This window comes from Pseudopipra pipra, chromosome Z (assembly GCF_036250125.1).
Source record: "Pseudopipra pipra isolate bDixPip1 chromosome Z, bDixPip1.hap1, whole genome shotgun sequence".
Classification (NCBI taxonomy): domain Eukaryota; kingdom Metazoa; phylum Chordata; class Aves; order Passeriformes; family Pipridae; genus Pseudopipra; species Pseudopipra pipra.
In genome coordinates, this window is record NC_087581.1 from 33,438,027 (window position 1) to 33,462,466 (window position 24,440).

Below are 24,440 nucleotides of genomic sequence, written 5' to 3' on the forward strand. Positions count from 1 at the left end.
GGAGACTGAAGATTGTAGAGCAGCCCAAGAGGAGCTGCTTGGGTGCAGGGAGGGGACACATGGTGCTTTAAGTTCATGTTGATTTATTACTGAAAGACTACATTCAGTTGGGCATAGAATAACATTAACTGAGCTGACATCCATCCTCCTTTTATGTCCCAAACTACTGCATGAGTTAGAGAAACACACAATCAGCTCTCGAGGTAACCTGCCTTTTATATGGACCAGTTAAACTGAGAAATAATTATAGGAGTTCTAGTGCTTGTCATTTCTGAACATGGGCAAGTAGAAAAAATTTTTGAATGGACTGAATTTTTTAATAAAGGACTGTACATGTTGTTCATTGCTAGTTCACAGGAAGACTCAAGAAGGCTCTGCAGTGGAAATGACTCCTATAGAGGCAGATTTCTCCTGGCAGAAGAAGATGATAGAACTCGAGATGGAGATCCAGGAGGCTTTTCTCCGTTTTATGGCATCTATTTTAAAGGGTTACAGAACATTCCTCAAGCCAATCACGCAGGCACCTTCAAATAAAGCAACTGCTGCTGATTCCTTGTTTGATCATCAAGGTGAGGGTGAGGCAAACCAGCTGCTGATAGCGTTGGCAGTGTTACAACTTTAGGGTTGAGGAGCTGTGTAACTTTAAAAGGTCAAAGTTCCCTTTGGTTGTACAATCCGTGGCAATATTTAGAATTGCAGCTGTATGAAGTTGAACTATTCAAAGTTGATTAGAACACAGATATATATATGTATGTATAGAAGTGGAGGTTTGCACTAGCTGTGGTATTAAAAAAGTTTTCTTTGGGTAACATGATGCCCTGTCTTCATGGCATGTTTTTTAAGGGCACCTCTTGGGAGTGGAAGAATATTTCTCAATTTCACAGAGCTGAAATATTAAAAACCCAGTAATGAAGAATGAAGTAATGGTCTTGGTATAAATGGGAAAATATTAAATGGGGCAAAGATCTAAAACAATAAATAAAGCAATAGTCAGCAAATGTAATTTTCCTCATCACTGTTAACTTTTCAGATCTGTTCATGAGTTGAATGCTGCATAAAATGTCACAGGTGTTTTGTTTTTGTTTTTGTGAGTTTTCTTTCTTTTTTGGTGAGATTGATTTTTTTTAATTATTGGATGACAGATTTGAGAAGAAATTTTTAGTCAATGGTTTGGAGAGTCTTAAATATTATCAGGCCCATTACCTCTTAAGATATCATGATATTTTTTTAGGTTTTTTTAACTGTTAGATACTTTTATATGAGGTCATAAGCTTTTTCTTACACCAAGAGTCAGCAAACACAGTAAGTGGATTACATGGGTGTGATTGATTGTATTGTTAACTGTGGTAAAAAATAGTTTATTAAAAAAATGCTGTTATTTTAATCTTCCAAATGCAAGTAGATATAAATAGTTGTTTTTATTGATAAAGCCAATACTTTATTGATAAAGCCAAACCTTAAATATTTTATGTGAACAATTTATATGTAAGTTTCATATGGAACTCATATGGAACCTGTATGGAACTGGTATTTAGTTGTGTGTTCCCTTTTATAACCAGGGTTTTTAAAAAGCAGAGACCGTGCATATACCAAGTTCTACACGCATCTCACCAAAACACAGATATTCAGCCGCTTTATTGAAGAGTGCAGTTTTGTGAGTGACAAGGATACTGGATTGGCATTTTTTGATGACTGCATAGAAAAGGTGAAAAATGTAGCAATAAGTTTATATGCTTCTGTTCATTTCATGTTATTGTCCTGGCTTTTAGTTGAGAAGGTAGATACCCTTTGCAGGAAGTGTTTGAAGGGATTGGAATTCTTGGTGGTTATTGCTTAGTCATGATTTTCATCTTCTTGGATGGTCGTAATTTTCTGTGTTATTGCAAGAAGTTTTGATTAAAGTCCTGTAGCATTTCAATCCATAGGATAATGCAAGAAATACCAGTAGCTGACATTAGCAAAATGCCATCTATGTCTTCCCTTTAAATGTTAATTATTCTCTTTCTAATATGAAATTGAGGGGCCTCTGGTGGTCTAGTGGTTAGAGTGCAGGACTCGCACCGCTGCGACCCGGGTTCAATTCCCGGCCCCCCCGGCAGCTGGAGCTCGTCAGCCTTGTATGGCAATCCAGCTACGTCCTGGGGACCTCACTGCCACTGTCCAAGCTTTGCTCGGCCCCGGCAGATGAACCTCAGGATTAAAGGGTGGGCTCAGTTCAGCGCACGCTGTGTCTCACCTAAAAAATCCACTGCGCAGGCTCGAAGGGTTTATGACCTTTCCCAAATCTTCGCTTGCGAAGACTGGCCATTATAATATGAAATTACTACTAGTGGTCATCTAGTAGTAATTGTTGTTTTTTTCACACAATTTCAACTTAAAATTTGCTCCAATTATGGTCAAAGCTGATTTATAAAAGTAGGTTCCCTGTTCACTGCATGTTTGTTATAGGAGAAAGATTGCTGTATCCCATTCTTTTTTTTTTTCTTTTTTTTTTTCCTGAAGTCTCATCAGTATAGTTCTGGTCATGGAATTTACAGCTTCATTTTTAAAATGACAAGTTTGCAGTGTAAAAATTAGGAGCTAGAGAATTATATTTATTTTTTAAGGTGCATATATATGATTCTTTCTGGGCAGAACCTTCATTTTAATACCAAGTTCTTATAGACTGAGTCTTTGATTCAGTATTGATTCTAATCAGATTAGCACTTGTAAGAAACCAATAACATAAGTATTTAAAAATTTATTTGCCTTTATTTTTCTCTCTCTGCTAAGTATGGGGTATGCATCTAGAGATAATAGTTAATAATTTGATATTATTGCAGGTTGTCATATTGAAAATATCTGCAAAACAGAAGTTTCTTTCATCTAAACTAAATGAAAGCACTTTGGTAGATTTAGGATTTTGTATTTGGTAGATAATGTCAACAGATTGAACGCATACTGAATTCTTTGCTGAAGTATTTGAAAAACAGTTTAATTGCTTCTACAGTAATATGGAAATTTAGCGTTTCTTCTTTAATATTTGAGTAAATGACACAGCTTTAATACAAATATTTAGGGGGGTATTTTTGAGTTGAGAAGAAACTATTTTTTTTTTTTTTTCTTTTCCCAGCTCTTTCCAGATAAAGGAACAGAAAAAGGAGAGAAGGTATTTCATCCTTCAGAATGTTTAGGAATATCTGATCATGAAATAAAAATGGAAAGACAAGGCTGTGGATTTGGTGTTTGAGTAATTAGAACAAGTATAACTTCTATATCTAATCAAATACAGCATGTATTAAATATATTTTTACGTATTCTAACATAATTAAAGAGGACATTTCTGTTACAAAGCCAAACTCTGTACTTAGCGTACAAACTCTGTTTTCAGTTCGATGTAGATTCTGTCGAAGATGCACGGTTGATTGAGCTTGATGAGTCACTAAAAAGTGAACACACAGTGTTCATAATGCCACCAGAGCCCCCTGCTGATGATGGACAGGACCGAGTGCCAAAATACAGGTACCAGTTAAACAGCCACGTGGAGTGAAACTAGAATGCTTACAATGTTTAGCAGGGCAGATGTTCCATGTTAGTGCAAGACTTGCTTTAATACAGTGCTTAGAAGAACCCTTAGAAAGATAGGAGCTGCCAAAATTCTGGTAAGTTTCTGAAGTTCTGGAAGTCTGTGTTTTTTGTGTGTATATTTGAGGGCATGTGGATTATGGTATTAATTTTTCAGTAACTTCTTACCAACTTCATAGTAATACTTTTCTACATTTATTCAGTGTCTTTCTTCCTGTTTGAGCCATTTATGTGTATTTTGTAGCTAGTGCCTTGCACTTTGTTCCAGGTTGGGAACAATGAAGGGTGGGTTATGAACCTACCCAGTACCATTGATCTGCAGATGATGAACCAAACAATAAAACATCCGCTTTTCAGATTTCTTGAATTCAGTCTTTTTCAGCCCTGTGCAGAAAGTATGGAGTTTCAGACACTCTGGGTATGATTTTTTCCTGTCTCTCTTGGAGATCATGAAGGTTCTGTTTTCAGCTGTTGTCCTTGTTGATCATTATTGTCTGTGCTTCCCTGACCTTCATGACCTGGATAGCAGTCTGTTTCTTATTTCCGTTGTCTCTGGAGATTTTATGTCCAAGGCATCTTCTTGTGGTATCTTTGTGAATAAGGCTAAAAAGAGCTTGTTGTCTTCTCTTTTTCCCCCTGATTCTTTACTCTCCTGTTTGTCAGTTCTTGCCACACCAGTGTCTTTGTATGGCTTTCCTGCTGTGAGCAGGTATGTGAAAATATTTTATTTTTGTTGGTTTTTTTTTTTTTATCATCTATATAGCTATAAAAATTTCCCACGACTAGATTTCAAGCTCTTTGACAGGCCACAGGAGCTCAAGCTTTCCTTCAGCAGACACCCAGCTGGAAGTAGCATTTCAAATAGTCCAGCACTCATGGCAAAGAGGACAAAACAGGTCAGATGAGTCTCACTGTAATCACTGTATGAACACTGAAAGATAGGAATTTTTTTGGTAAAACTGCCACTACCTATTTATACTGTCAGTTAGTGTTGTTAGAGGTTTGGTCTTTGTAACTCCTGAGAATGAACACTTGCAAAAAAAAAAGAAAGAGAACAGATAAACAAATTAGAATCTGAGATTACAGTTTATTGTCAAATGCATTTTTAATCTTTAGACAGTAATATAAAATTAAAATTAATGCTTTAATGGGGAAAAAATCAAAATTAATCTTGATGCTAGTTTTTGCTTGCAGAGAGTCTTAATAAGAGAGTAGTAAGAAGGGATCTTCATTGAATGTGTGGATTATGATTAAATGCTTACTCTTAAGAAGCCAGTATCTGAGTTAGTAATGACTTCTAGATTCAGAATGTTGTATCTTTTGTCTGCTTTTTTGTTTTGTTTCTCCCTCACAGGAGATAAAAACAGCCCATAAATTAGCCAAGAAGTATTACGTAAGCCCCCCACAGTGGGCTAAGTGTCTCTTCAGTCACAGTTACAGCCTATGGTTTATTTGTCTGCCAGCCTATGTCAGAGTTGCACATCCCAAGGTCAAAGCGCTGCAGCAGGCATATGATGTTCTGATTAAAATGAGGAAAACCGATGTGGAACCACTAGATGAGGCAAGTGCAAATAAAAAAAAGCTACCATGAACATGGAGTAGAGCAGAAGGTGCAAATACAGTCTGTTTTACTGCCACCACCAGGTTAAGGTTTGACCTTTCTTAAAGCCACTTTAAAATCATCTCAAATAAGTCTGCTTAACTAGGGCAACTGGAAGTTAATTTTCTTTTTCATCCCCAGCATAGTGTCAGCTGGGTTAAATACTCCAGCTTAGTGTTGCTTATCATCTCTCAAATGACTTCCAGAAGAAAATTCTTGAGTATCCCTGTTTTTAAAGGCACTTTGATTTAATGCTTTGCAGCCATATCACACTGATGGGATAATGGGTTTGTGTGCAGCATACTATTCTTTCAGTAGAACCCACAGGCACACAGCAGCAAGTTATCCTGATCTTCTCATGGGTGTTTCCCTACTTCCTTTTGTTTCTCAAACATAAGAGCCAAATGGAAAAAAAAAATCAGCATGCCCAACAGTGTGACTGCTGATGTTATTTCAGCTCCTGTGATTTCCTCTTTAATTTTTGCTCCCTCTTCAGGCTGTGGAGTGTATGGACGAAGTAGTTGCTCTCATGTGGCTTTCCCTTTCAGATGTGTAAAAGTTGGAAATCAGGGAAGAGCATAAGCAGTTTCACAGTTCCTGTCATCAGTTCATTTCTGAACTTCTGTATCTTGTCAGGTCTGCTACAGAGTAGTAATGCAGCTCTGTGGACTGTGGGGTCAACCTGTTCAGGCCGTGAGAGTCCTTTTTGAAATGAAAAATGCTGGAATACAACCAAATGCCATCACCTATGGTTATTACAATAAGGTAAGGGACCAGTATCTCTCTTGCTATTGTCACTCCCAATGTCCTGTAACACGTTTTGAACGTTGTTTCTTAGAGGTCTTCACTTGGATTTGCTGATTCTGTTGGTCAAGCAATTCTTTTGGACGTACTTACTGTTAACTAGATCTACACGGCATGATTTTACACTGATAAATTTATATTCCTGTGCTGTTTTAATAACCAGAAATTCTATTGAAATATACATTTAAAGTGTTTCCATTTGCAAGTTTTGGAACCGTCTGGTGCTTCGATGTCAAATACATCTGTTCCAAGGTATATTCTTTAAGATAGCAAGATCCAAGATGGATGACAGCTGGAATTGGGCTAGTGGAAGTAGCCTGCCCCTTTTTTCCTTGCTTCCAAGTCCCTGTAATATGCTGATGAAACTTCATTATAAGCTATGTGGTGCTATCAAAATATATAAATAAGAACAGAGCCCACTTTGTTTACTTAAAGAAATCTCGATCCATTGTTTATTTTTACTCAGCTGTTGTATACTGAGCTGTGGAAGGGCTCATAAAAATTTAAGTGTTTGTCCTACTTTACATGGTTTACAGGAAATGTGTTTTTTGATTAGGGAAAAGAACCTGCTCACTGGACCATGTTTGTTCAGTGTAACTTTCTTACTGTTTTTGTTATTACAATGTGACTTTTTGTAGGCGGTTTTAGAGTCTTCTTGGCCTAGCAGTAACCGCAGTGGCATATTCTTGTGGACAAAGGTACGAAACGTACTTCGTGGCACAGCACAATTTAGGCAGTGCTTAAAGAAATCAACGCGGAGCCCACAAGTGCCTGTGATATCAGGTAACAAGTTAACTGAAATGGATTTATTTCTGCTGAACAAGAGCATGATGTGCTTTCTGAGGGATTGCAGCTAACATTGTGGCTTTTTAAAGTGGAAAATCTTTCCTTAAATATATAGAAATTGATAATTGCCAACTTGATGCTTTAAACAGTATTAGAATGTCCTTTGCACAGTGAAGAGTTAATTGTCTGAATTCTGTTGCTAGAATTTCATATTCTTATATGTGCAAGCAGAAGTACTTACTGTTGTCTGAAAAGGTTAGATTTGTTTAAAAACCTGAGAAGTTAAATCCTCTCTTACTAACCAGCTCTCATTCATCTCTTTAGCTCTGCGGAGTCCCACAGGTGGAAGTGATGGGGACATGGTGAGCCATGGTAGCGTGGATAGTTCTAATGATGCTAACAGTGGGGAGCACACCCTCTTCGTCAGTGACTTAGTCAGGCTTGATTCCATTGATAATCACTCTAGCACAGGTACTAGATTCTGCTGGGTTTCACTACTAACAGTTCCCCAAAAGCCTAAATTTTTTTAGTCTCCTATTGATTTCCCCTCCATAACTAAAACCTTCCCCTCTTGAAGCTCTAGAGACTGAAGCATGGAGTTAACTTGTGTAGAAAAGAAATACATTGTTGTTGAATATTACTCCTTTTTTGCAGATCATGTTTCTTATTAGAATGAACCATAGCAGAAATACTGTTAAGTTAAAATAAATGTCTTGCTGTGCTCTCATGTACCTTGCTTTTTGTGTTAATCTTCAGAAAAGGTATGAAGCTGTTTAATTTTTGCCTGTTGTCGTTTATTCATAGAAGTGATAGTCTGGGTCAGTAAAATCTTGCTCTGTGTTAAAGGACAGGAATGATAGTTGTTGAGGTGATCAGAAGATAACGCTTGAAAATGTTTCTCCTTGATGATATTCCAGAAAGGCCTAATTAGCATTCATGGAATTAGTGTGTTATGTTTGATTATACTAAAATATGCTTTTAAAGGCCATATTCAACTCTCTTAATGGTAGTTGCTAAACTTTGAAATAAATACAGAAATTATCCGAACCTTGTAATGCAGTTTTTATGAGAAACTATTAGAATGGAAAGGTGGGATAAGCTGCAGAAAACTCCGCCTTAAACATGGTGTGCCCTCTTCCAGATAAACCGAATTAAAAAGAGTGCACAGAAAGTTAATTATTTGAGATGGCAAGACAAAATGCATGGTTCTTCATATTTGCTTTAGTACTGATCACATCCTACCTGTGCACAGTCTCAACTAAACTTCCTTTCTGTGTGTACTTCAAAACTTAATGTACAGATGGTTCTTGCACACTCTTCATGTTTTTAATATCTTGAGCCCTTTGTAAAAAGGACTGTGAGTCTGATTCCTGTGCTTCATCTGATATGTCTGCCTAGATTACTGAACTTCCCTTCTCTCTGCTCTTTGTTGCTCTGCTTTTTGCTCTTTGCTGTCTCTTGGGTGCCGCATTTGTCCTTGGCTATCACGGTGTGGGGTGCAGACATATGGTGTGAAGCCTTGGATGCACGTGTGCATTATTTCTACCCTTGAATGTTACTTCTGCAGGTAATTCACCCATTTATTGGTAGGGTATTTTCACTTCTGTGCAAAGCAGGGATACTAACATTATTGAAATTAGATAGAAAATAAGAACCAAAGAAATTCAGAACTTAATTTTCTATATAAAAGGTTTTTAATATAGTAGCAACTGTATTAATTGATGTCTGCTCAAACTTATAATTCTTTTTTGCCTATTTGTTTTTTGTTGGTAAAATAAACCAACAGTAATACATATGGTAAATAAATTAACGTCTGTCAGTCAAGTTTTATGGAGCTTCCTAGTACCTTTCACACTCAGTGACTTACACTTTGATCTTTTTTGGTACAGTAATGTATTCTAATAGGTACTCTAAAGCATATAAACAGTCCTATTTAACATGTTGCTGAGGGATATGTCTCATATAGTATATTTGTCTTTTTGCACATACAGCAGCACTTCAGATAAAAATAGCAGAGAAAAGAGAGACTTTCTAGATTGTTTCCTATGACTGACTTTTTGGACTACTATAAACTTCTTTTTTTTTTTGAGTGAGTGAGTTAGAGGTATCAAATTACTGGTATTGTGGTAGAACAGACTTGTAAAAAATGTTTACATTTTTGCTTTTTTCCTATTACAATTTATACTTTGCCCTACAGTACAAAGATATAGCACAATTTATGGTACAGCTTTTTCAGGACTGTATTCACTGTTAGAAGCTTGCTTAATTACTGTTGTGCTCATCTAAATTTCTTTTCTAGGTGCATTTGAGAATTTAGCTTGTCCAGCAGTTAAATATTTCATGCTAATGAGATAAGAAAGGAATGAAGGGGGATACACTGCATTAAAAGTATTTAGTCCCCATAATGTTTCTGGGAGAAAAACTGGTCTTTAATTTAATTGGAAAAGTAAATTTGGATTGGTATAGAGTAATTATCTCTGCTGTCATCATCACCAAGTAGATCTGTCCACAAATTAGGCATTTTGGAGATCTTACTATGAACTTTTCTGGAGAAACAACATGTGGAACAAATTAATTTCAATTCTTTTGTTTTCTTATTGAAAAAAAAAATTTAGGAAGGAGAAACAAATTTGAGCTACGTATTTGTATTTCTTCAAACAGGTGGTCAGTCAGACCAGGGTTACGGATCCAAGGATGAACTTTTAAGAGATGATGGAGATAATCTTCCTGCAACTGAAACACAACTAAACAAAGATATTTCTTCTAGAGCTGGAGACTTAATAGAAGGTTAAGTATGCATGTTTAAGTTGATGAAGACTTTTGGTAATGAATAGGTTTCATGCATTAGACCAGCACAAATACTTGATGTATTAGTAATGTTACCAAGCTCAAAATATAACTGTATAAAATCTCTTGTATTACTTCTGTGCCCTAAATAATGGCAGTGGAATAAATACAGTTAGAAATAGCTTTTTATTAGACTAATTTAATATAGATGGAAAAATTGTACAAGTACTGGGGTACACAGTATTTCACATTTTACATTGCTCTCATTTATATGTTTGAAATCTTGACAATTTTTTTATCTGTACCAGTTGACCTAATAAAAGACACTACTTTTTCTTACGAACTCTTCCCAGCTGTAGATGACCCTATGGTCGTCTTCTGTCCAAATTTTGCCCTTAGTTTTCCTGTATTGTATTGTTTTCAATACTGAATGTGTTTCATACCTGGGTTACTAGATCATTTATGTGAGTTAAGCTTATAAAGCTTCATTAAAGAAGTAGCCCTGCATGAAAATGTGCAAACTGCTGTTCTTGCTCTACTTTGATTAGTTGAAAAAATACCAAGGGGAGAAATTGGCAAATGCTGTAAGCTTGTGAACAGTTAAGCAGTCTCTGCATAATACTGGTGACTGTCACCTCCCTGGATATTACTTCCAGGAAATGCTCAGTACCTAGTAGGACTGATCCTTTGAACTGTTATTACATAAGGGAACAACGTTGGAGTTTGTTTTACCTAACAGTGCAAACGAAATTATTTAGTTAAATCTAGTAAAGTTGACATTCTCTTTCTTACAGAGGTTTCTGCAGAGAAATCTTACGAAAAGCAACAGCTGAATACAGAAATTCTGAGTCCAACTGATCCACCTGCTTGGGGTAACAGTATTGTGAAAGTTCCATCTGGCATTTTTGATAGCAGTGGAAGGAAATGCAGTGGGGGTAAGTCACTGGGTGAAACAGAGCTTGCTAAATCGTGGTCTTGTTGTGCTACAGTGTTTTGCAATCTGTTTCATGTTATGGAAAAAAACAAAACTTCTATTCAAGATGCAGATGCCTCACACAGCATTTGCATTCCACCTTTGCAAGTGACTTAGGAGGAACCTCTTGATTCTAAGGTTGAAAATCACTATTGAGTAGATCGAAATCGAGATTTTTCCCCGTCCCACATTGAGAGTGTTTCAGTAATGTTCTGTGACAAAGAGAATTAAGTGTCTCTACTCTTGGATTTTGTCATCTAAACCTTGCTGATCTTGGACAAGTCTCTTTATTCATGAAGCTTACATTGCCCGTGTATAGTGTGGGAACAACGCGTATTATCTTTGTGTTGCACAAAATCTTTTTACTTATTTGGAGATTTACGATAAGGAAGATTTATGGATATATAAAAGCCAAATCTTGGGGCTCAATTTTTTTCTGCCTTTGTGTCTGTCCTTTACTAGGACAAGGTAGTCCAGTTTCAGTGTAGCTTGATAGCAAAGAATTGAGTCTCAGGTACGAAGTTGCCCAGAACTTTTTTTGGCAATTATAAGAACTGATGGCTAGCCAAGAAGCAGCATTGATGTGAGACTCAAACATCCTCCAGGACTGGATATGGTACAATGAGTCCTCTGTTGAGATCCTAATATGGTAGAATTTCCATACTTATGGAAGTTTTTACCTAGCTAGCAGAAAGTTATCTAGGCAATTAATATTCCCAATTCCCCTGAGGAAATAGGAATATTTATGAGATCAGTTTATATCTTCCACATGCTAAATTTAATTAGTGTTTTCTAAATATACTGCTCTGTCATAAATGAAATAATGCATCTATATTGGGCAAAAACACATGATAGTTTTTTTTCAGACTTGAATGAGCTACAAAGTTTGATGTATAGATCTATGACTATAGCTCTTGGGGGAAAAAAACAAACCAAACGAAACAAAAAAAACCCACAAACAACTAGAGCAATTTTTACTTGGAATTTTATCTTCCTTTAGTCCATGGATGTAGTACCTCTGCTTTGCTGGACGTTGGCACAGGGAAGGGAGGTAGAAGCTTAAACGGCTTTGACTCCAAAGAGTAGATGGCTTTTGATCTTCAGGATGCCTTTGCAGCTGGTGAAATAATTTGTTAATGCTAGTGTAACTTCTTATGGATAGCTTGAGACTGTGGTACTCGCAGTCGTCTCACTGATAAGGAGATAAAGGAGATTTCACATGATTTCAGAAAATAAACATTTTTGGTGGCTATGAATACCATATTAATGCATTTTCTCTTTTAGAAACTGTTTCTAGCCCACTGTTTATAACTCAGGATTCAGTTGAAGATGTAGTCTTTGGTGATGTTCTTCCTAAGAAAACAAGTGAAAAAAGACAGAAGAGGCAGAAACTGTTTTCAGAGAGAAGCTGCAGTTTCAGCAGTGAAAGCAGAGCAGGAATGCTGCTGAAAAAAGGCAGCTTGGACTTGCATTCTAAAGAAATAGCAAAAATGATGGGAGCGGATGCCAAGATTCTAACAGCAGCTTTATCAGGAGCCAACACTTCACCCTGTCATATGAATAAATCCCACAGCTTTGAAAATATCGTTGACCAGCAGGTTTCTGATATAAGTGGAACTTGGAGTTGTGTGACTGAGACTGTTTGGGAATTAGAGCATAAGTCTTCACAAGTGGTGGAAGAACCTGGGGAAGGGCAGGAGCATCTTGAGAATGGAAGAGGTGAAAACATGACTGCAGTGGAAGACATGAACCTTGAACAGTCAGCTGAGTCCAAAACCCAAAAACCAGAATCTGAAGATGCAACTGCCAAAAGAAATAGCTTTTATGGAGTGGTTAAGCCTATCGAAAGGGAAGATGTTGAAGTAGGCTTGGACCCTTTGTCTTTGCTAGCTACTGACAGCACGCAGCCAAGTTATCCAGAACCTGGGGAAAAGTTGATATCACCAGTTGCAGCACGTAATTTGGCAGATGAAATAGAGAGCTATATGAATTTGAAGAACCCATTAGGTAGTAAGTTTCCCAGCATGGAACTGCATAAGCCAGATAAGGAAGCAGAAGCTTCTGATACACTTGGTCACTCCCAAGAAAGGAGGTCAAGCCTGCCTTTGGATCCTGTCCTACCATCGCCTAAGTCTTATGAAAATCGAAGAAGTCCTTCTGTCTCCAGATCCAAAACATTCACTGGACGATCAAAGCAACAAACCCATCCACAGGTCCAAAAGGAGCGGTCTTCGTCTTTGACAGGACTGGGTCGTTCTTCTCAACATGGCTCATTAGGAACTGTGGTGACAACTTTATCCAATCTGAAGTTAGACAATATACTGTCTGGACCAAAAATGGATGTTTTGAAATCAGGCATGAAGCAGGCTGCCAATGTAGCCAGTAAGATGTGGGGAGTTGTAACTTCGGCATATAGTTACTCAGATGATGAGGTAAGTCTCTTTCAATATGAAAAATTTGGGGAGACAAAGTTAGAGGGATAACTTTTGTCTTCAGAGGATTGCTTCTCAAGGAGGTGTTTTTTATTAAGTATTGACTTAGATTAGCTAATAAAATTATGCTTTATCCATGGTATTTTCCCTTGCCATTAAAAAACCCACATTTCAGACAAAAGCAAATTAAGTGGTCTTGATGCAGAAAGCTTGAACTTTTTGTTCTCAACATTCCCCCCATTTATTTATTTATTTATCTTTATATTTAAAGAAGCTGAGCCAAGAAACCCTAGTGAGAATAAAATTGTGTTACCTTAAATGATGCCACACTGCCTGTCTTATTATACAAAAACTAAGGTTGTGAAAACAAATCACAAACCTAAGAAGTCATATTGGTGAGAATTAAAGTTGAAAGTCGTATGGTACAGCCCGAAATCTAGTAAATGTACTTACTGAGAATTTGGACGCTAAATGTTATGGTTCTTGTGTGACTAACAGAGTCGTTTTTGGAGTAAAACATTTCAGAGCATAATTACAAGAATGAAGGAGGAGATAGATGGATGAATATTGTAACTTCCTCTTTTCTACATGTGTTGTTGTTGTGCCTTCAAACAGTTTTCTCTACTTAGAAGGACCTCTGCTTGATCCAGTTAACCCCTCAATCTGGTGTTTGGTTTTAAGGCTCTTTTGTCTCTCCTCTTCAGGCTGATAAGATTCTTGTTGCCTTTTGCAAATTCTGTCTTCTTTGCCCAGTGTTCATAAAAGGTGGAGAAGGGGAAGATAGCTGTCTGGCTTAATTTCTACATGAAACAAATTTAACTTATGTTGCTAATAGCAACTTATGTTGCTAATTTATTTAATTTAAATAAATTAAAAAAATTCTTAATTTTGTTTTTACCTAGATTTTGCCTATGACAGTGAAAACTCAGTGCTTTGCTTTCTTTCCTGAGTTTTTTTTCCTATGATCTAGGAATCTTCTGTGCCTTTCTATTACACTGACCTATTACATAGAATTTTGTTGAATGGCTCATAGTTCCATTGAGTTTCTTCAAGCATCCTTTCATTCTCTGTTATTTTATTTCTTTAAATCACCTTTTTTTAATATCCTAATTATTGGTCTTTCTTGCGTCTTGTGTCTTGGTGACTGTGTTAATGCTGCATCATTTCAGCTGATATGTTTCATTCCTATTTTCAGTTCTCAGAATGTGACTTCAACTTGAGCCTTTTTTCTGACAATTCCTTCATTTTTTGTAATGTCTAACAAATCACAGTTATGCGTAATTTGTCCTTTTTCTCCTGTAATGAATAAGTTTATATCCCTGTAGTTTTGTCACTCAGTGTGATCCTCAGCTAAAGTATTTTTTTTGCTAAAGCCTGTCATTTTTTCAGTATCTTCCTGCTTCATCCATTATCTGCACTTTTTGAGGTTACATAGATTTATCTTACATTTAACAATTTTTTTACATCAGGATTTAATCTTAGTCTGCTAGCTTAATTATTTATTCTTTAGGATAAAGATAGAAGTCAAGTAATGGATGTGGAACTACTCAAACCCACTATTTTTCTTCTTGCATTAAAGGATGAAAGCAACCAACCAGACTATAACTTCCCTGTAGGTTTTGAAGATAATATTTTAGGAGATAATCTGTCGTCAAGAATTGGAGCCCCAGGGCTAATTACAAATGAGCTTGGACAAAGCACTACTAGCCTTGGCAGTAGCAGTAGCAGTGGAGATGCAGGAAGACAGCATTACAGTGCAGGTGAGATTAGTTGATTTTGTTTTCCCCATAACTTGATTATAATACAACAAAGAGGGAAAACTATTGTATGTGAAATCATTAAAACAGTGAAAGCTATGCTAATCTGAAGTTATTTCAAGCCCTTAAGAGAATTATAAACAAATTTTTACTTCTCTTCTGTACTCTTCTCTTGCAGTAGTAAATATTTAGCTAATGTTTCTCTCTTTGTTGGATGTATAAAAAGCTGATACAAAATGCAGGAATTTAACCATAAAATATGGTTATTATGGTTATGGTTATTTAACCAAAAAAATATGGTTCCGCTGTGTATGTGATAGGAAGATTCTTAACTAGTTATAGCAAGAAAGACCTGCTCATTCATGTAGTCATAATACCCTGAAAGTTCTTGAAATAATACAGAAAAGACGAGCAGTTCAAGAACTGCAATAGGTGCATAACTAAGAGACAGATCTTTTGAGGGGGGAAACAAGCAAACAAAACCAAACCAACAAAACCAACTCCATAGCCTTAAGCACACAAAAAATCCAAAGCAAAAATTTTTCATCTTTACCATGGAATAGGAGGTCTTGGATACATACTTGATTTGAAGTTGTAAAGGTAAATAATTGATGACTATATGCCTATTGCTAAATTGTCCTCCCATCCCCACTGCCAGATGTAAAACTGGATTAAATAAATCTAATAATTTTCAGTTCAGATTTGATTCTTATTTTGAGAAAAAAGATGTGTTACTGAACCAGTTCTAGGGTTGATTTAGGTCTCTTTGCAATACAAAAATGATACAAATATTGTAAAACTATCTGCATCAGGAGAGGAAGAACTGTCTTGCAGACTGGAGATAAGCTGGCCCTGTCTCACAAAATCTTAAAAGGTATCTTCTAGTTCCAGTTAGTTAGAAGGGTTATAAGCACTAACTATAAAGAGTGGCAGCCAACAAGCTTTGTCAAATTTGTTCACAAACATAAACTTGAGCTGAAAAATCAGAATAGCCTTCTTTATAATAAGGGAATGCTGGTAGTATTTTTTTCAATAGAAAAGTTTGGCCTTGTAAAAAGTAATGCTGATAATTTTGCCTCCTAAAGCCGATTTCACTGTTTCCTTCTGGTGAATATATTACAACTCCTTTTCCCCTTCTCCAGACCGAAACTCATAACCCTGAAACCGAGCCTTACCAAAGAAGCGCATTTGTTTTACTGCAATGTTAGCCAGGGAAAACTGAAGCACAGTAATGGCATATTTGGTATCATGCATTTCACCTGGTACTATCCTTGTCTTTACAATTTACATATGGATGTATTGTTCAAGAAATCATCACCAACTTTTTAGAGTATATACATTGAGCAATCTTACTGCTCTTTGCCAGTCTTTATTTTTTGTGTTTTTCTTTTACTAATCTGTGATATATTGTGTGAGAAAAATAACCTTAAAATGTTAATCACAAGCATTATATTGTAATCATAATGTCAGTGAGTTACACATACCTTTGGACATCTTTTGGTACAATTTTCTTGCCTTGGTTGAGCAGCAGTTATTTTCTTTGAGAATGGGTTAATTACTATTTACTTGAATACAAAACAAATACAAAGCAACTCTTTCTGTGCAGGTGAAGTTTCTTTCCCAAGAAGTATGAAAGTTCCAGATTCTGAGAGATCAGAGCACAGCTCTTCACATAATACTAGTTTATCCAGCATTTTCCAGAACTGTGCGATGGAGGTAAGATTAATACACTCATAGATGAAAGCTAAAATTATTCATTATTACTGTATGCATTAATTATCTGTTTAGTTGGATTGTGGTTTTTTTTTCAAAACATCTTTTTTTTGTTTTTACTGCAAAGATGGTTAATACTTTTAGCCTGGGGTATGACATTTTTAAAAAAGAAGAGTGTCTAAAATGCTTTTATGTATCCTTCATATGTAGAGAGAAAAGACTGTTGAGGGAAGGGTCAAAACTTGTAGTGAAACAGAAGTTAGAGATGAAACAGACTTTTTTGTAGGGTTTTTAATTTTTTTTTTTGCATGAAAATTATGTTTTGTTAGTAAATAATTGCATGAGTTCGCCACAGCCAGCAGCAAAGCCCTCACACAGGTATTTGCTTACTCCCCCTTCATCAGGATGGGGAAGAAGATGGAAGGGGCAGAAGCAAGAAAAAGCTTGAAGGTTGAGATAAAGACAGTTTAATAAGTGAATTGGGGGAAAAAAAAAAAAAGGACGGAGACACACCAAAAAAAAACCAGCAATGCAGCTATCAGTCAGCACCAGGACACCCCAAGGAACAGCTGTCTTGTAAAAACAAACATATACAGACTTTTATCTCTGAGTTTGATTTTATACAATATCTTTTGGGTCAGCTGTCCTGGCTGTGTCCTCTCCCAGCCTCCTTGATGGGTTGGGTACGTAATGAAAAAGAAAAGTCCATGATGGTGTATAAGGCACTGTGCAGCAACAACTGAAGCAGTGGTGGAGCTGGTGACCAGTCTAAAACACTGGACTATAAAGAATGCTAACAAGAAAATGAACTCTGTCCCGGCCAAACCCGACACGATAATGTTTGCCTCTCTGTTTCAGTTATTGCTTCTAGATGATTTCTGATATGTATGCAACGGTCATTGTGTTTGCCTTGGACGCTTTTCTTTCAGCTGTAGAGTTATTTTGCTAGGTCCTGTGTTGTTTTCGTTTATGTTTGATCCTTGACAAACTTTTATACTGCATTATGTAAGGGGCATAGTATAGTAGAACAAAAATGTCATTGGGCAGATATCTAAAATATTAGATGCTGTGTTTCATGGCAGGATTTTGGTTTTATTTCCCATGCAAGTGAAACAAGTAAGAGGAAGCCGAAAAGTCAAGGTGTACATCCCATTCTTCAATTAGTACAGGATTAATTTTATCATATATTCCCCAGTTCTCTATCTAGTTTAGTGATGAGACTTTTATTAGGCAAAGACCACCTTTATGGTTTTCCATTTGTAGTGAGTTTGCATGGCAAGGTTTTGGTACTGAGGAGGCTGCAGGGGTGGCTTCTATGAGAAGCTGCTGGAAGCTTCTCCCAGGTCCAACAGAGCCAGTGCCAGCTGGCTCCAAGATGTACCCACCTCTGCCCAAGGCCAGGCTTGTCAGTGACAGTGCTGCTGGGATAGCATATTTGAGAAGGGGGAAAAATGCTGTTGTGGGAGAGGAGTGAAAATACATGACAGAAACAGCTCTGCAGACACCCAGGTCAGTGAAGGAGGGGTAGGAGGTGCTCCATGCATGGAAGAAGATATTCTGCTGCAGCCTGCAGTGAAGACCATGGTGAAGCAGGATGTCCCCCTGCAGCCATCCCCCCCAGGTGGATGCCCAAAGAAGACTAAGGCTGTGGAGGGGAGCCCGTGCTAGAACAGGCTCCTAGCAGGACCTGTGACCCCATGGGGGGAAGCATGGAGACTGTCTCCTGTGGGAGGGACCCCACACTGAAACAGGGGAAGAGTGTGAGGAGGAAGGAGCATCAGAGAAAACGTATGATGAACTGACCACAATTTTCCATTCTCTCTTTCCATGCACCATTTCAGGGAAGGAGGTAGAGAAGTCAGAAGTGAAAGTCAAACCCAGGAAGAAGGGAGGGGTGGGGGGAAGGTGTTTTAAAATTTGGGGTTTATTTCTCATTACTCTACTCAGGCTTTTAACTAGCAGTAAATTAAATTAATTTCTCCTAGTTGAGTCTGTTTTGCCTGTGACAGTAATTGGTGAGTGATCTCCTTGTCCCTATTGTGACTCACAAGCCTTCTGTCATATTTTGATAGAGTGGCTGTGGTGAGCACCTGATATCCAGCCAGAGTCAACATACCACACAATTATAAAACTTTCTTTTGTATTTGGTTGCTTTAGTTTGGTTTTGGTTTCTTTATTTTTTTGGATAAGTAGGCATGCATTTCCTTATACAATTCAAAACAATTCATATATGCTGAAGGCTTCAAAAAAGCAAGCAATTGCAAATGCCAAATTAGTAACCTTTCAGGGTAATGCTTTTTCCAGGTCAAAAATAAATTACTAATATTTTTATTTCGAAGGTAAAAGTTATGTGAATGAGAGAACTCTGAGGCTGATGAGAAAGTATTGGTGAATGCAATTCTCCCCATTGGCATTCTGATACCTATTAAACTCTGGTGGATAATAAGCCTATAAAAAAACATTATAGAAGAACCCTGAAACAAGATTGATAATATTCATTCTTTGCTTTCTAGGTATTGATGTCAAGCTGCTCTCAATGTAGAGCTTGTGGAGCTTTGGTTTATGATGAAGAAATTATGGCTGGATGGACAGCAGATGATTCAAACTTGAACACTACCTGTCCTTTCTGTAAAAGTACCTTTCTACCTTTGCTTAATATTGAATTTAAAGACCTACGTGGCTCTGCAAGGTCAGTGTGTTTTATAGATACTGTTTCTGCCTTTGCACCTGTACATGGTTATATTTTTTCACAAGAGGATCTTTGATACCTCTCCCAGTCTAGACTATTTGACAACCATGATTGTGCTGAGGGAAATTATAAGTTGTATAAATTATCAAGATTCATTGTGTAACAGCCAAAACCCAAAGAATTGGTTGCCTTTTTACCAATTTTTCTTTTCATACTTTTCATACTTTTTTTAAGCATAACTGTACAGAAGGCGTAGGCCTGTTTTCATTTTGTTTAGATTTTAAAACAAAGCCTATGGATCTTGAACTTTCTAAAAGCGTATGAAGAAGTTTTTAAATCTGTAGGCAAAGAATTTTTCCCAGATTAAATTTACTAACAGCTTTTAGTTACACATGCCCTAGTTTATTGTTTCTGCAGTTTAAGCTTCTCTGCTTACTATTTTTACCTCTTTTAGTTGCATTGTGAAAACTGGAACTTGATTTAAATTTCTGGTTCTACCTGTAGTGGTTATGGCTGTGAAAAAGGGCTTCCATTAGTGTTCTCTACTGCAGAAGTTGAATATCTGTAGCAGCTGTAGAATGTGTAGTTAAAACTTAGCAGATAAAGTCACATTCCTGTTATCTTGTGCCTGTAATGGTGTATGATCACGTATTCTGTTGTTGTGGGGTATATGTCGATAGGTCTTGGTCCGTGGAGAATAGAACATACACACAACATGGTGATGAGACAAAGGGATGTCCCCTGCTCCAGAGAAGCAGCAGCTTTTATTCAGTTCGCTCACTTCTACTTCCTCCCCCCCTCAGAATATAAACATATTCTTGCAAAAATACCCAGGAATGTAACACCTGCAGCCAAACACAGCCAAACAGCTTCGCCCCTGTACTCCTTAAAACTCAGGGCTGTGTCCATGGAAACATCCAGTTAGCCTCACTGTTCTCATGGGAAAAGGCCTAACTCTCTGTAATATTTTAAACTCTTCAAGCCCCATGGATTTCGTGGAGCTGCCACTTCTCCCCACAGTCTGTAATGTCACATTACAATAGCAATCATTTGCAGTGATGGTCAGTATTTTTGTTCCTGGGAACCCTGTCAAACTAAGATCATTAGTAATGATTTATGTCCAGTGTAGGATTTCTTCTTTTGCAGATCAGATCTCTCTGTGTTCATTTACTCTGCCTATATAAGTTTTACGGGTGAGAGTAGGATGAAATTTGTGTCCTGTTGTCAAGCTTGTCCATGTTTTATGTCCTTGTTTTTGCTACTTTTGAAAAGTAAATGTGGAAGATAGGAACTTTATGACTTTGTGCTTATATCTTAACCTCGATATTTTTCTCTCCTCCCATTCATGTTGTAACTTAGCTTTTTCCTGAAGCAAAGTACCTCAGGAGATAGTTTACAGAGTGGTACTCTTCCGTTAACCACGGATCCCCCAGAGCAGAAACTGTTGTCCAGTCCAGCTGTCGCTGACTTGATCAGTTTTTCAGATGACCTGCAGTCCAGCCACACCATAGCTGAAGAAACTAGCTCTGCAGCTGAGCAGAGGTAGGTAAAACAGGATTTTGGGTTCTGTCAGAAATGTATCAGTACTTCCATACTTCTAAAGTGAAGGTCGGCTTATATACCAAATGTGATAAAGTACAATTTTAACTTGATGATCATCTGCTTCCTCCCTTTCTTTTTGCATGTTTTAAGCATGCTTTTATCAGTTTGAAGTACACTTATTCCACTAAATGAGTAGGTTTTAGAGATACAGCTATAGAAATAAAACTTTATGTCCATCTGCTATTGATTAGTAGGTAAAACCTCTAATTGTTAAAACACAATTACCTTTTAAAGTCACACCAAAATCAAGCATTATTTCTCCTTTCCTTGTATGTATGTTTTAAAAAGAGGGACACTGCATTATGAGTAAAAATAAGTCAATTGTCTGGAACAGTTTTATTTGAGAGAAAGCTCTCAGAGCACTGAACAGTTTTGCTGAGTGTGTTCTATGACAAATAAAAGCTATGTAAAACTGAAACTCCAAAAAACAATAGCACTTTTGAAACAGTTTGAAGGGGGGGGAAGCATTAGGGCAAAGGTGTCATGTTGAAAGAGGGAAGAACTGAAATAATGCTATGAATTGTGACCTTTCTTCTGGGATTGGTTATGTTTTGTTGTAATAGTTTTTTTTCGAAGTCATTACTCAGTTTGGAATTCTGGAGTATTAGTCCCTGGGACCTAATGAGGTGATGCCTGTGTCAGATAATTAAGACTTAAATGAATGTAGTATTAATACACTAAAAGTGAAAGGTGGTATTGCTTATGTTAATGTCTTATTTTGATGACATATATTTTTAACTAAAGTAAAACTTAAAATGAAGGTCACCAGTACATTAATCTCTTCCCTCTCTTTGGAGATTATTTGAAAGCAGACACTTTCTGTTTCAATTGTTTTTTCTTCTTTATTATAGTTGAAGTATTTTTATCCATTGTTTCAGTTATAAGAAGCACAAAATGAAGATTCCCAGATCTGCAAACAGCTTGATTGCATGGGTTAAATCTGACAAGCCTGAGTTTGCTTGAATTATCTTGCTGGATGAGTTTGACACCATTTTTTTTGCAATTATTTTGGAATGCAATTTATGAATTGTCTTCTGTTATATTTTTATTCTATTTATGATGGAGAAAGTAAACATAAAGGGAAGACGATGTAAAAGTGAGCATAGCCAAAACAAGACAATCTTTGTAGGTCGGCAAAACTATATATTGCTGTTTTTCTAAGCAGGGTAAGGCTGTACCAAGGAATGGCACCTGTACAGAATTGCAGTGCTTTCAGATTTGTGTCTTAGGTTATACCTGGCTGCTTTTCTAGAGGGATATTTATACCATTTGAGAGGCATTTTGTTTTGTGTTCTTTGTGATTCCTTATCAGTAGAGAAAATTGGTTTGGGATCTTTACTTGGCAGCCTTTCTTTGCTTCCTTCCTGTTGCCATAGAAATGTCGAATAGTTTCATATTAGCATATTTTTGTCTAAAATTCACACAGTGATGTGACAGAAGAACAGACTACAGATCCCAGAACCATGAAGACATATGCCAGTAATCCACCAAAAAGGGGAGTGTCCTTGACTAGGAGCCACAGTGTTGGAGGTCCACTGCAAAACATTGATCTTTCCCAGAGACCATCTCATGGCATTTCAACAGTTAGTCTTCCAAACAGTTTGCAAGAAGCTGCGGTAAGTTTAGAAGCTGCATATTCAGTTGACAGAAAACCATTCAATACAATGAACTTACTAATATTCTACTACTAGCATTCTTGTCCATTTGGGAAATGGGAATGGCCAAGCATATTTTCATGTTCTTACTTCTGAAAAAAATCTTGGTTCACTTAATCTAAAATTGCTTTTTTGATACTTTGTACAAATGGTTCTGTGTGATTTGAAATGTTCTCTCTAGTGGAATGAAGCCTAGTCTTTGTCTTTCTAAAACTGGACGTTTGTTTTAATAACAAAGCAGCTTCCACAGCAGACTAAACTCAGTAGTATGAACAACCCAATGTTGCAAGAGTGAAAGTTCATTCCACTTCTGTGCATTTACTTCCACTGCTACTGTATATTCTGTTAGGCTTACCTGTTGAATGGTTGGGAGAAGGTAAGAGGCAGTACTGAGGCTCTTGCATTATTCTTACTTGTGAAACAAAGTGTTTCCCCTCTCTTGGTGCTTTTTATTGTCCAGAAGCTGTCTAAAATGTGAACTCATGATTCAATTCTGCAGCTGATATAATTACTGACATTTTTCTGTAATTTCCAGCCACAGGGTTAGTACCGGCTACCAGTTTAGATAGCTTGAAATTGCACAATCAGGAACAAGTTCTAACAAATTAGCATTTTTTTTCTTGTTTACATAAGAGAGAGAACCTAGATGATTGTTCCTCACAGTTAAAAAATATCACAACAGTGAAAACTGCTGCTACTAAAGTTATTGTGTGTTCATTAGTTCCAGAGACGTCTTCTAAATCTGAAAGGAAACTGCAATGGAGGTTTCCAGAGCAAGTAATCTTGAAAAGTATTTCTGGGAAAAAAATCTTTGATTTTGTAAAAAATAAAACAAAATTTATGTGTGGTGTTCTGTTTTTAGGATCCTTTAGCAAAAAGACCTAACCCTCTCCCTGTATCTGTACCCTACTTGAGCCCACTGGTATTGCATAAGGAGCTTGAATCACTGTTGGAGAACGAGGGAGAGCAAGTAATTCATACATCCAAATTCATCAATCAACACCCCATCATTTTCTGGAATCTAGTTTGGTATTTCCAACGGTTGGATCTACCTAGCAACTTACCTGGACTGATTCTAACATCTGAGCACTGTAATGATGGAGTGCAGGTAAGTGGCTTCCTCGTATTAGAATGGCAAATACTTAACTCTGAGTTAAGTTGGAAAGTTTGGTTCAAAACAAGTGGGTAAGTAATTTCTGAATAGCTTGAATCTAGATTCTTGTTTTTTATAACAAGTAGATAGGTTTGTTTTCCACAAGGAATCTTGAAGGAAGATGAGTGAAAACTGCCTTCAAATTCTAGTCAAGCTGGTCTCTTTCAAAAAGCCGGAGAGTAAGATTCATTAAAGAGAAGGCTGATATGCAGAAAGAAGCAAGATGTATCTGTGAAGAACTAACAAATAACAATATATGGCAATACACAATACAGTGGGTTACATACTTGAGTTTATAACCTTTTAAGTTATTGGTCAGTATTTTTTGTTCTCTTCCAATAATAGGTTTTGCTATTCAAACTCCACTGAGTTTCATTACTATATGACTAGAACAAAAGCTGTAGAACAGATATATCTTTTTAGTGTTTTGATTTTCTCATTTTAAGGAGTAGATGTTTTTCTGTAACCTATATAATTTGTGTACGTAGGTACCACATTCGATATGTATTTGTATATAATGTATGCAAAAAAGGTAGTATTTTCCTATCTGCTTGTATACACTTCAGTTTTAAAATTCTTTCCCTCAGTTTTCAAAATAACACCCACCTAGAACCAAGAACAATTTTTCAAGAAATATAGTTGAAGACAATACTAATGAAGTCTAAAGCGTATTGGAAAAGCACAGTGCATTAGCAGGGAAAAGCACAAGATGGGACGTAATGTCTCATAATTACTATTTAAATAGACACACTACGTGGTAAATTTTTCTTCTCTGGTAATTCTCCCTCTCCCAGAGGGACTTAATGTTATAAAATAATTACAGAGCTATTGTATTGACTGCCATATATTTTTAATGGAAATAAATAGTTCATATTTTTATACAAATAAAGATTCTTTCTGCTTTTTGGAAAGGCCAGCACATAGA

The 24,440-nt window shown here is 36.8% G+C and overlaps 1 protein-coding gene across 4 annotated transcripts in view; it reads left to right on the forward strand.

Moving 5' to 3' along the window:
- DENND4C (DENN domain containing 4C) overlaps positions 1 to 24,440 on the forward strand; it is a 70,080-nt gene that overhangs the window by 37,612 nt on the left and 8,028 nt on the right. For all 4 annotated transcript variants that reach the window (XM_064643140.1, XM_064643141.1, XM_064643142.1 and 1 more), the window contains 18 exons: positions 351 to 569; positions 1,560 to 1,705; positions 3,113 to 3,148; positions 3,371 to 3,501; positions 4,328 to 4,460; positions 4,919 to 5,125; positions 5,801 to 5,929; positions 6,607 to 6,751; positions 7,079 to 7,225; positions 9,416 to 9,541; positions 10,336 to 10,476; positions 11,799 to 12,946; positions 14,526 to 14,706; positions 16,310 to 16,419; positions 18,930 to 19,105; positions 20,465 to 20,647; positions 22,134 to 22,323; positions 23,225 to 23,470. In XM_064643140.1, coding sequence (XP_064499210.1) covers positions 351 to 569; positions 1,560 to 1,705; positions 3,113 to 3,148; positions 3,371 to 3,501; positions 4,328 to 4,460; positions 4,919 to 5,125; positions 5,801 to 5,929; positions 6,607 to 6,751; positions 7,079 to 7,225; positions 9,416 to 9,541; positions 10,336 to 10,476; positions 11,799 to 12,946; positions 14,526 to 14,706; positions 16,310 to 16,419; positions 18,930 to 19,105; positions 20,465 to 20,647; positions 22,134 to 22,323; positions 23,225 to 23,470 — 3,794 coding nt within the window. The remainder of the gene's footprint in view (positions 1 to 350; positions 570 to 1,559; positions 1,706 to 3,112; positions 3,149 to 3,370; positions 3,502 to 4,327; positions 4,461 to 4,918; positions 5,126 to 5,800; positions 5,930 to 6,606; positions 6,752 to 7,078; positions 7,226 to 9,415; positions 9,542 to 10,335; positions 10,477 to 11,798; positions 12,947 to 14,525; positions 14,707 to 16,309; positions 16,420 to 18,929; positions 19,106 to 20,464; positions 20,648 to 22,133; positions 22,324 to 23,224; positions 23,471 to 24,440) is intronic.